General features: G+C 46.3%; 1 protein-coding gene across 1 annotated transcript in view; it reads right to left on the bottom strand.

Annotated features, from left to right (window-relative positions):
- LOC122922773 (complement factor H-like) overlaps positions 1-13874 on the bottom strand; it is a 243167-nt gene that overhangs the window by 118563 nt on the left and 110730 nt on the right. The window contains exon 8 of the mRNA XM_044273498.1: positions 9118-9291. Coding sequence (XP_044129433.1) covers positions 9118-9291 — 174 coding nt within the window. The remainder of the gene's footprint in view (positions 1-9117; positions 9292-13874) is intronic.

Below are 13874 nucleotides of genomic sequence, written 5' to 3'. Positions count from 1 at the left end.
TGACGGACACTAAATAACTTGCCCAGCCACAACAGTACAGCGGTAACGACAGATTTAGCGGGATATAAATTTGAGGCCTAGTATTTAGGCGCTGGGTGACCGGTATGGATTTACTGACAGAATTAGACTTGGAAATGCACAGTAGCGTGTGTGTGAAGTTATTCTGAATGACCCTATGTGCACCTTGAATATTATATACCATTTTAGGGATAGATTTCAAATAGCTCTGATATAGCAGAAACCACTAAATTATGAAATTGCTAAATTGGGAATTGTATTTCAACCCAGGACAAAAAATGTGCTTTGACGGACACTAAATAACTTGCCCAGCCACAACAGTACAGCGGTAACGACAGATTTAGCGGGATATAAATTTGAGGCCTAGTATTTAGGCGCTGGGTGACCGGTATGGATTTACTAACAGAATTAGACTGGGATATGGCCAAAAAATAACCACACTATTGCTGGTTAAATGCACTTGGTGTGACAGCTTGACCAACCACACTACTGAGGGTTAAATGCACTTGGTGACGGGCGCAGCTTGCCCCTGATGTAGTATATGGCCAAAAAATGAACAGACTATTCCTGGTTAAATGCGATTGGTGTGACAGCTTGACCAACCACACTATTGCTGGTTAAATGCACTTGGTGACGGTCGCAGCTTGCCCCTGATGTAGTATATGGCCAAAAAATGAACAGACTATTGCTGGTTAAATGCACTTGGTGTGACAGCTTGACCAACCACACTACTGAGGGTTAAATGCACTTGGTGACGGGCGCAGCTTGCCCCTGATGTGGTATATGGCCAAAAAATGAACAGACTATTGCTGGTTAAATGCACTTGGTGTGACAGCTTGACCAACCACACTACTGAGGGTTAAATGCACTTGGTGACGGGCGCAGCTTGCCCCTGATGTAGTATATGGCCAAAAAATGAACAGACTATTGCTGGTTAAATGCACTTGGTGTGACAGCTTGATCAACCACACTACTGAGGGTTAAATGCACTTGGTGACGGGCGCAGCTTGCCCCTGATGTAGTATATGGCCAAAAAATAAACAGACTATTGCTGGTTAAATGCACTTGGTGTGACAGCTTCACCCTGATGTAGGCTTTAGCCAAAAAACAACCACACCATTGAGGGTTAAATGCACTTGGTGACAGGCGCAGCTTGCCCCTGATGTAGTATATGGCCAAAAAATAAACAGACTATTGCTGGTTAAATGCACTTGGTGTGACAGCTTCACCCTGATGTAGGCTTTAGCCAAAAAACAACCACACCATTAAAGGGTTAAATGCACTTGGTCGCAGCTTGTGCTGGCGCACCGCAAGACACAAAATGGCCGCCGATCACCCCAGAAAAAAGTGACTGACAAACGGTCTGGGCAGCCTAAAAACAGTGAGCAATTGAGTATCAGCAGCTCAATGATCCACAGCTGCAGATCGATCAATAATCAAGTCCTTTGGAGGAGTTAATCTGCCTAACCTCTCCCTACGCTAATCAGAGCAGAGTGACGGGCGGCGCTATGTGACTCCAGCTTAAATAGAGGCTGGGTCACATGGTGCTCTGGCCAATCACAGCCATGCCAATAGTAGGCATGGCTGTGACGGCCTCTTGGGGCAAGTAGTATTACGCTTGTTGATTGGCTGCTTTGCAGCCTTTCAAAAAGCGCCAAGAAAGCGTCACAAAAGCGCCAAGAAAGCGACGAACACCGAACCCGAACTTTTACGAAAATGTCCGGGTTCGGGTCCGTGTCACGGACACCCCAAAATTCGGTACGAACCCGAACTATACAGTTCGAGTTCGCTCATCCCTAATCCTGATGCATCCTGAACGGATTTCTCTCCATTCAGAATGCATTAGGATAAAACTGATCAGGATTCTTCCGGCATAGAGCCCCGACGACGGAACTCTATGCCGGAAGAAAAGAACACAAGTGTGAAAGAGCCCTCAGTTGGAACCTCCAGAAAGCCTCTCTGTTAAGAAGCTTCCTCCGACGATCTCCACCTCGCAGGGGAGCTGTAACCCTTTCTGTGCCTTGTGCAGTCAGGGCTGAAGAATCGCCTCCATGTACTACAGCAGAGTGCAGACTAGCAGCAGAGACGTTTCGTGTCTTAAGATGGGGTATGTCTGAAATATGTTTTCTTATTCTAGTTGTGATTTCATTTGTTGTGCAGCCTACATACTGAAGTGAACAGACCTCACATGTGATTAGACACACGGAAAATTTAGTATTACAATTCAGATAAGTTGTTATCTCACATTTCTTACAATTTGCCATGGATTCAAAGGTTCTGCCCATTCTCATGTGGCTGCTACAAATACACCTGCCATGCCCACAGCTTCCTCTCTGCCAAGTCGGTTGTGTTTTGGGAATATCAGCATATAGACGGGGGCTCAGCATATTTCCCAGTGTAGGCGCCCGACGTGCCACACACTTAATACCGCTCTTTGTGCACTTGGACCAAGTTTTATCACAACTCAGTACAGGAAGATGCTTCTTGATAATTTGACATATATCCCTAAACTCTTCACTGTAACACGTGGAAAACATGATGGCATTATCGCTAGATAGATTATTCTTGTCTCCTTTATTTTTATTAGTATTTTGTTGAAAAACCCATAGTTTTCTATCCAGTGATAATGCAAGATCTTTATGGCCGTGTATCATCTTTGGGGCATATAGTCGATGTTCCAGCCTTTTACTAACCTTATTGGACTCCTTCCTAAATGGATCCGCATCAGTACAATTGCGTCTGACGCGGATCATTTCCTCTTCGGGAATGTTGCGGATAAGGCTACTTTCACACTAGCGCTTGATCGGATCCGTTCTGAACGGATCCGATCATATTAATGCAGACGGAGGCTCTGTTCAGTACGGATCCGTCTGCATTAATAACTTAGAAAATTTTCTAAGTGCGAAAGTAGCCTGAGCGGATCCGTTCAGACTTTCAATGTAAAGTCAATGGGGGACGGATCCGCTTGAAGATTGAGCCATATGGTGTCATCTTCAAGCGGATCCGTTCCCATTGACTTACATTGTAAGTCTGAACGGATCCGCTCGCCTCCGCACGGCCAGGCGGACAGCTGAACGCTGCAAGCAGCGTTCAGCTGTCTGCCTGTCCGTGCGGAGGCGAGCGGAGCGGAGGCTGAACGCCGCCAGACTGATGCAGTCTGAGCGGATCCGCATCCATTCAGACTGCATCAGGGCTGGACGGAGGCGTTCGGGTCCGCTCGTGAGCTCCTTCAAACGGAGCTCACGAGCGGACCGACGAACGCTAGTGTGAAACTAGCCTAACATGGGGGCAGTGACATGAAGTTGCCAGTAGTATTGTATTGCCCGCTGTGTCTTTCCTATATGTGGAAGTGTGAATGCCTGACACAGCTACATCACCCCTGAGATGTAAATCCAGGAAGTGAATAGACATGGCATCGTAATGGCAATCAAGAGATGGTGTCAAGACATTGGTTTAGATTAGTGAAGAATATAATCGTCATATATTCGCAAATTTGAGAATTCAAGATTATATTCTTGTTTGCCAAAATCGGCAATGTATTATTCCCGTAATGTCCGCAAAATACCGGCGTGGGTCACTTATGCTACATTTTTAAAGCTGGTATAAGTTTCCTGAGACTGGAGAAAATGGTTGGCATGGCAGGACATTAGAATAGCTTTATATGCAGATAGAGTGCTCCAATATATTTGTGCTTGCAAATTTTCGGCAATTAATGATGCGCATATTTTTTAGCAATATGTGCAACATGTGGCATCCCAGCACTATGTCTGTAGCATGTGTGTATGGACAGCAGAACCTATTAGGGCTGTTTCACACGAGCGAGTCCATTGTGGGAATTACGCTCTGTGTGTGAGTGTGGTCCTCCGCTCTGGACTTGCAGGAGCGCACGGCATCATCATGATCTATAATGCTGTGTGTCTCTGCATGGGCTTTTTTCCACAGAATCATAGGGACATAAAGCTGTCAGTATGATTCTGTAGAAATAAGGTCAAGCAGAGACACATAGCATCATACATCATGATAATGCCGTGCGCTCCTGCAAGTCCAGAGCGGAGGACCACACTCACACACGGAGCAAGATTCCCGCAATGGACTTGCTCGTGTGAAACAGCCCTTACACTGCCTAACACCCAGCACTGGAACCTATCAGCTACACTATATCACTATCTAACCTACACTGACTGTCTCCCCCTAACTATCTGAATTATATATACAAGTTAACTAGAATGTAATACAACAAAGCACAGAGCACAGCAATGACACTGCTGTCTCTTTCATCAATGCAATAAACTTTAGAAAATGGCTGCTGGGGAGGTTCTTATATAGTAAGGCTCCATTCACACGTCCACAATGTGTTTTGAGGTTACACGGAGCCACGGATCCGCAAAACACGGAAAGCGGCAATGTGCGTTCCGCATTTTGCAGACCGCACATTGCCGGCACTAATAGAATATGCCTGTTCTTGTCCGGAATTGCGGACAAGAATAGGACATGTTCTGTTTTTTTGCGGAAACGGAAGCACGGATGCAGAAGTGATGCGGAACGGATGCGGATCCATTTTGCGGACGTGTGAATGGACCCTTAGGGGTAGTCAACTTTCCTATTGGTTGCATGACATCATGGCTGCAGTGACTGGAAATCTCAGTGATGGGAAGGTGCATGTAATAAATATTAGCAGATTAGAAACTCTCAGGAAGCTTCTCTACCACTAGAATTACAGAACACCATGAAGTATCTAGTAAAGGGGTTATCCGAGTTATGGGAAAAACTAAAAACATTATAAAACTCATCAGGACTTACATATACATTAGGTAAGCTTGATTTCTTGAGAAAAACAACAACACACACTTACACCTTTGCACGGTTCTGTTACGCTGGGTTCAGACCTGAGCGTATTGAACGTACGCTCTGTATGCGCGATTGTACGGGCGTTTGCAATCACGCATACAGAGACAAGCGAACGCCCATTGTCGCGCGTTCCCGCTGAAGTCTATGTATGGGAACGTGCGACAAGACGCCCCAAAGAAGCTCCTGTACTTCTTGGGGCGTCGGGTGTTTTACAGCGCGATCGTACGCGCTGTAAAACGCTCAGGTGAGAACCATTCCCATAGGGAATCATTGGTTCTTGCCTGTTGAGCGTTTTACAGCGCGTAGGAACGCGCTGTAAAACACTCAGGTCTGAACCCAGCCTTATTCCTGCTTTGTTTAAATCATGGATGTCAAACTCATGGCCCTCCAGATGTTGCAAAACTACAACTCCCATCATTCCCTGATAGCTGTAGTATGCCCAGGCATGATGGGAGTTGTAGTTTTGCAACAGCTGGAGGGCCACGAGTTTGACATCCCTGGTTTAAATGCTGCAGCAAAGCTGTGGGGCGTGTAGTAACAATGCCTGAGCTCTCCCTCATGGATATTGGTGGGTGTGAATAATCTGCCCTTCCCCTCCCCCTGCACTGCACAACCTAACCGAGCACACAAACACTGTCACATGATCCTCTCCTAGCTCACACAGGCAGAACGTCTGCATTACATACATCACACACTGCAATAGATACATCACACGCTGCCTCACACACATCACACCCTGCCTCACACACATCACACGCTGCACTACACACACCGCACCCTGCCTCACACACATCACACACATCACACGCTGCACTACACACATCTCACCCTGCCTCACACACATCACACACATCACACGCTGCACTACACACATCACACGCTGCCTCACACACATCACACCTTGCACTACACACATCTCACCCTGCCACACACACATCACACGCTGCACTACACACATCTCACCCTGCCTCACACACATCACACGCTGCACTACACACATCACACGCTGCCTCACACACATCACACCTTGCCTCACACACATCACACCCTGCCTCACACACATCGCACCCTGCCCCACACACATCACACGCTGCCTCACACACATCACACGCTGCCTCACACACATCACACGCTGCCTCACACACATCACACCCTGCCCCACACAGATCACACGCTGCCTCACACACATCACACCCTGCCTCACACACATCGCACCCTGCCTCACACACATCGCACCCTGCCTCACACACATCACACCCTGCCTCACACACATCGCACCCTGCCTCACACACATCACACGCTGCCTCGCACACATCGCACGCTGCCTCACACACATCACACGCTGCCTCACACACATCGCACCCTGCCTCACACACATCGCACCCTGCCTCACACACATCGCACCCTGCCTCACACACATCGCACCCTGCCTCACACACATCACACCCTGCCTCACACACATCGCACCCTGCCCCACACACATCACACCCTGCCTCACACACATCTCACGCTGCCTCACACAGATCACACCCTGCCTCACACACATCTCTCTCTGCCTCACACACATCACACACGCTGCCTCACACACATCACACGCTGCCTCACACACATCACACGCTGCCTCACACAGATCACACTCTGCCTCACACACATCACACGCTGCCTCACACACATCACACCCTGCCTCACACACATCACACCCTGCCTCACACACATCACACTCTGCCTCACACACATCACACGCTGCCTCACACACATCACACCCTGCCTCACACACATCACACCCTGCCTCACACACATCACACTCTGCCTCACACACATCGCACGCTGCCTCACACACACATCACACCCTGCCTCACACACATCGCACCCTGCCTCACACACATCACACGCTGCCTCACACAGATCACACTCTGCCTCACACACATCACACGCTGCCTCACACACATCACACCCTGCCTCACACACATCACACCCTGCCTCACACACATCACACTCTGCCTCACACACATCACACTCTGCCTCACACACATCACACGCTGCCTCACACACATCACACCCTGCCTCACACACATCACACGCTGCCTCACACACATCACACGCTGCCTCACACACATCACACCCTGCCTCACACACATCACACCCTGCCTCACACACATCGCACTCTGCCTCACACACATCGCACGCTGCCTCACACACATCGCACCCTGCCTCACACACATCACACGCTGCCTCACACACACATCACACCCTGCCTCACACACATCACACCCTGCCTCACACACATCACACCCTGCCTCACACACATCACACCCTGCCTCACACACATCACACGCTGCCTCACACACATCACACGCTGCCTCACACACATCGCACCCTGCCTCACACACATCACACCCTGCCTCACACACATCACACCTTGCCTCACACACATCACACCCTGCCTCACACACATCACACGCTGCCTCACACACATCACACGCTGCCTCACACACATGACAGGCTGCTTCACACACATCACACGTTGCACTACACACATCACACGCATGTATGTGGTGCAGTATGTAGTGAATGCAGACAGGCTATTATAGCCAAGTGATAAAGTACAGGGAAGATCTGCCATGCTGCTGATTGCCTGATTGTTAGACCAGTAATGGTTCCCTGCATAAATCCCCATCTCTTAGGCCCCATTCACACCAGCGCTATTTATTTTTGTTGTTCTTCTCATGTAATGTAGTACTTTTTTTTAGTACTTTGCAGAATGTGAAAGTGCAGTGTATCATGTTTTTCCAACCTGCAAAGTTTTTTTGTTTTGTTATATAGATGATAAATATATATTTATAGAGATATTTATTTACCTATATATATATCTCCCGATGTATATAGAGATATAGATCGGTAAATAAATATCTCTATAAATATATATATATAATATATAATTTATATACACTGAGCACTGCTACATCAGAAAAACTGAATTCTGCTACATTTGACACAGTCAGCACTGCTATATCTCAGCTCACCTACACTTCATTTGATAAATTCAGCTGTCAAACTCATTTAACAAACACAGCCCTCATACATCTGACAAACCCAGCTCTACTGCATATCAATCTCCTACTTTGAAAGAACTCATTTTACTACAGGTGACAAACTTTGCTCCGCTTCTATGAAATAAAACTCCAGCATTGTCCCAGTTGAGGATCTCTGCCTTGTTACATCTCTGCTACACCTGACAAACCAAGCACTGTACATGTGTAGAACTCAGCACTATGTGTAAAGAACTGAATCCCACTACATTTGACAAACTCAGGTCTGCTACATCTCCACTACATCTCAGCTCTCCTACATTACATTTGACAAGCTCAGCTAAAAAAATAAATTTGTCAAAGTCCACTCTACTACATCTCTGCACCACATGTAAGGATCCGAAAGCCAAATTACAAACTTAGCACTGCTACATCCCTGCTACATTTCACCTGTCCTACATCTAACAAAACACAGCTCTACTGCTCATCATTCTCCTACATTGGAACAACTCACAGATGACACATTAACGGGGGGAGGGGGGGGGGGGGGGGGCTTTGAGGTCTGAAGTCGGTCAGGGCTCTGGTGTTTCTGCCAGCACTGATAGCGGCCGACAGCCACGTGCAGAGGGCACTACAGTGGATAAGGGAGATGCTGGTTTGACTAGGCTGCTGGAGTGGTGGGGATCGCGCATGCTCAACCCCTCACAGGAGCCTGCCGCAGCCAGATACAGGGGGAGAGGGGGCGCCACACAAGGCTCTGACATTTCGTGTACAGAGCCGGGCCCCTCCCTAAGGCAGAGAGAAGCCTGTACACGAGACGTCACCACCGGACCTGGTGGATGACGTCACTGGTCACGTGACCCGCATAGAAATAAAAGTATTATTAGATAGGTTATAAGTCACATGGGCATATATTTCCATAACTCGGACAACCCCTTTAATAGTATTTGGAATTTTTTAGCTAATTTAAAGGAGTATTACAATTTCAGCAAATAAAGCATATTTTGGATAATGAAAGCTAAAGAATTTCCCGGTATCCTTTCTGTATCCGTCCCTTATGGGTTTCTAGACCTAAGCTTGTAGCCATCCAGTAAGAACTCTCCTTCATCACTTACAAACTTGGTTCTTGAAAATGAAACAAAGAAGCGTAAATATAATACCCCTTTACGTTACAGATACTCTTTCAAATTTGTGAGCGGTTTGTTACTGGTTAGATTCTTACGTGAGCATTTTGGTTCAGGTTCCCATCCAGCTTTAGTACAATAGATTTTTGTCCACCTCCTTGGCTGATAACTGCTGTCACAATAATATTCTAAATATCTTCCAACTTCTCTCGGATAATAGTAATCATTGTAAATAATTCCATGTTTTATGTCAGGTCTGTCACATTTTTTACCTGCAGAAATAAAAATAAGAGAAAGAGAACTTTTAGGTACAAGTCCCAAAAAGGTTACAAAAGACCCCTAAGATTAACAAGATCTCGATGGCACATATGGTTGGCAAAGCAAATACAATTATGTATCAGGTGATCTTCCCTGCTACTCCTGATTCCATATAATATGTGTTTTGCACTCACCTAAAGAATTATTAGGAACACCTGTTCTATTTCTCATTAATGCGATTATCTAGTCAACCAATCACATGGCAGTTGCTTCAATGCATGTAGGGTTGTGGTCCTGGTCAAGACAATCTCCTGAACTCCAAACTGAATGTCAGAATGGGAAAGAAAGGTGGTTTAAGCAATTTTGAGCGTGGCATGGTTGTTGGTGCCAGACGGGTCGGTCTGAGTATTTCACAATCTGCTTAGTTACTGGGATTTTCACGCACAACCATTTCTAGGGTTTACAAAGAATGGTGTGAAAAGGGAAAAGCATCCAGTATGCGGCAGTCCTGTGGGCGAAAATGCCTTGTTGATGCTAGAGGTCAGAGGAGAATGGGCCGACTGATTCAAGCTGATAGAAGAGCAACGTTGACTGAAATAACCACTCGTTACAACCGAGGTATGCAGCAAAGCATTTGTGAAGCCACAACATGCACAACCTTAAGGTGGGTGGGCTACAACAGCAGAAGACCCCACCGGGTACCACTCATCTCCACTACAAATAGGAGAAAGAGGCTACAATTTGCACGAGCTCACCAAAATTGGACGGTTAAAGACTGGAAAAATGGTTTCTTGAACATGACAATGAGTTCACTGTACTAAAATGGCCCCCACAGTCACCAGATCTCATCTCAATAGAGCATCTTTGGGATGTGGTGGAATGGGAGCTTCGTGCCCTGGATGTGCATCCCTCAAATCTCCATCAACTGCAAGATGCTATCCTATCAATATGGGCCAACATTTCTAAAGAATGCTATCAGCACCTTGTTGAATCAATGCCACGTAGAATTAAGGCAGTTCTGAAGGCAAAAGGGGGTCCAACACCATATTAGTATGGTGTTCCTAATAATTCTTTAGGTGAGTGTATAACCTCTGCTTGAAGAGAATTGTACATGTACAGTGCAGCGGGAAGTGACGGTGCCCAGATCAGGCGGGCACGGGAGCTGTGATCCCTTGATCAGAACAGGGCCCTGCTGTATAACCCCTGGTTTAACCCCTTACATGCCAAGGCAAACGCTGATTGCAGCATCTAAGGGGTTTACAGAGGGAGGGGGCTACCTCTCTCAACCTATCAGCTCCCAAGTGTTTAAAAAAAATAAAAATATTAAATAAAAGTTTTAAGTAAAAAAATCTCCATTTACCGCTCCATTTACCATTTTTAAAATAAATAGATCTACATCTATCACTGCATTGAAACCAACCAGCCCTATAAAATATCACATGATCTACACTGCCAGAAAAAAATTACAAATTTAAAAGTATGCCAAAACAGCCACTTTATGGCTAACTCGCCTCCCAAAAATTTGTGCTGAGCGAAGCGGAATTCGGTCGGAAGTTTAGAAAAACTTTGATTCGCTCTTCGTGGTAACGAAACAGTTTTTCCTAAAATGGCGGCTGCACGTAATACAAAGTTAAGTAAGAAGCTCAGGAACGCGATGTGGCGAAACCAACCTCGCCACTGGGTTTTGGAGAGGGCTGTTTAAAAGCCTCTTGCCTCAGGATTATGGCCCATAGTAACTTTAAAGGAGAAAACAGACCGGCCGCACAGCTTAAATCTGTCTGTAGAATTGTATTTTATGTTATTATGCGTTCGGTTAAATTGTATGTTATGTGAGGGCACCCAGATAGCTAATATTATTGTATTCATGTATTCTGAGTGCCATTCACCTAATGATATGCACTCAGACTTGAGCTATCTGGGGATATGTTAAATGTCTTTGTTTGCTGTGGGGGTGTGCCATTGTGTGTTTGGGTGGTGATTCCTGTCCTGTTGTCTCCACATGTGTATTGGTGATCTCCCCTTTGTCCTGAGAGATAATTGGATTGTGTTCGGTCGTCTCCGGGACAGAGGGGAGGAAACCATGATGCATTGTGGGGATATGTTGTATCTGCAACAAACTGTAATAAAAACCAGGCTGGGTGTGCCAGCACTTGAGATCACTGCTGACCCTCAAGACAGAGCCTTGTCTCGTTATTGGGGGGATTCCATGTATGCTGTTGGAGACTGATTGCCAGGAGTGTAAGCTGACGGATACGCTTTTCCTGTTCGTCTGCCGACAGCTACTCGCGAGGTTCCAGTTTGGAGTGCTATTTTGTATCCAGTTCGGGAGTTTGGTGTTCTGCAGTAGCTGTGCCTGTCTCTCAGAAAGGGGCATATCGTCTAAACGGATTTTAACCCCTTGTCTGCTGAAACGGTGCCGTTACACGCGAGATCACCCATGATGCTGTGCAGAAGACCAATCCACAGAAAGCCATCCCCTATGATGTCACAGTCCTATAACACCCTCATCCCCGCAGTCTCCTCCATTGTCCTGGGAGCCGATCATAAGAAGAAACGTGGCAAGCGTTCATGTGCTAGGGATAGTGTTGCTGAAAACGATTAATGGAAGAATATTGGAGAGTGCAGGGAGACATTCTGCGTTACTTTTATTTATTTATTCCTACATCTGCCGTAAATGTAATTCAATACCAATAAGACTGAAGCCTTGGGGCCAAGTCTTAAGGATCACATCCTCATCTTTTGCTGGGTTTACGTCTTCTAAATCATCCTTCAAAGTCTCCATGTCCTAAAAAAGTCAGCAATATTCAGAGAGAGGAGGAAGTGGATGTTCCTGATGAAATATTCTCATTGACATTAAATCATGTGGAAAAGCAGATAGCAGAAAAAGGGCTCCCACCTGCAGGGCAGGAGAGTGCTGGGGTTGGAGAAGTGGGTATGCCAAAGCTGATTTTTTATTCTGTGTTTACTGTAAACTAACCTGCAGGAGATTGAAGGCAAGAACAGCAATAATATGCACATTGTACCCCCACCTAAACAGCCAAACCCTATACCAGGAACAGCCCCTGTTTAACCTCTTTCCTAATCTTCATGTATATGTACATACAAGAGAGAATGCGGTCTCTTGTCACATCCCCACATGCATGTACGTGATCTGATCGGGAGGGTGTATGATCTGCACACGCCCGATCAGCAGTATGGGTCCAGCTGCTACTGACAGCCAGGCCCCTTCTGTATCTGCATGCAGCCTGAGCCATACAGCGTGGGACACAGGCCGGTAGAGGCCTGCACCGCTTCACTGAGAGGGTCATGGAGGTAAGTATGTGAGTTTATTTTTTTTTATTAACACTATGCTGTTGCCCAGAATGGGGAAGTGGGTAAAAGAAAACTATGGGGGCATTATACTGACACACATGTGGGGAGAGGAGCACTATGGGGGCATTTACTAGGGGGCATTATTGATGGCATCTACTAGAGGGCATACTGGCACACATGGGGGGAGAGGAACACTATGGAGGCATCTACTAGGGGGCATTATTTACTGGCACACATAAGGGGAAGGAGCACTATGGGGGCATCTATTAGGGGGGCCTTATTTACTGGCACAAATGGGGGAGAGGAGCAGTATGGGGGAATCTACTGGGAGCCCTATATATTGGAATTATACTGGCTCTATGGGGGGAGAGGGGCATTATGAGGGCATCTACTGGGGGCCCTATTTATTGGCATTATATACAGTCACACACGGGGGCACTGTGGAGAAGTAGGTGAGAGGAGCACTATGGGGGCATTATATAGGGGTATTTTATACTGGCACAAACTGTGCAATATAGGGGTGGGGATGAGTACTATAGTTGCATTTTACAAACCGGATTCCCAAAAAGTTGGGACACTATACAAATTGTGAATAAAAACTGAATGCAATGATGTGGAGGTGCCAACTCCTAATATTTTATTCAGAATAGAACATAAATCACAGAACAAGTTTATACTGAGAAAATTTACCATTTTAAGGGAAAAATATGTTGAATCAGAATTTTATTGTGTCAACAAATCCCCAAAAAGTTGGGACAAGGCCATTTTCACCACTGTGTGGCATCTCCCCTTCTTCTTACAAAACTCAACAGACGTCTGGGGACCAAGGAGACCAGATTCTCAAGTTTAGAAATAGGATTGCTCTCCCATTCTTGTCTAATACAGGCCTCTAACTGTTCAATCGTCTTGGGCCTTCTTTGTTGCACCTTCCTCTTTATGATGCGCCAAATGTTCTCTATAGGTGAAAGATCTGGACTGCAGACTGGCCATTTCAGTACCCAGATCCTTCTCCTACGCAGCCATGATGTTGTGATTGATGCAGAATGTGGTCTGGCATTATCTTGTTGAAAAATGCAGGGTCTTTCCTGAAAGAGATGACGTCTGGATGGGAGCATATGTTGTTCTAGAACCTGAATATATTTTTCTGCATTGATGGTGCTTTTCCAGACATGCAAGCTGCCCATGCCACACGCACTCATGCAACCCAATACCATCAGAGATGCAGGCTTCTGAACTGAGCGTTGATGATAACTTGGGTTGTCCTTGTCCTCTTTGGTCCAGATGA

This window comes from Bufo gargarizans, unplaced genomic scaffold (assembly GCF_014858855.1).
Source record: "Bufo gargarizans isolate SCDJY-AF-19 unplaced genomic scaffold, ASM1485885v1 fragScaff_scaffold_697_pilon:::fragment_2:::debris, whole genome shotgun sequence".
Classification (NCBI taxonomy): Eukaryota; Metazoa; Chordata; class Amphibia; order Anura; family Bufonidae; genus Bufo; species Bufo gargarizans.
Note: the sequence above shows the minus strand (reverse complement) of the source record. Positions and strands in the feature narration are given on the sequence as shown.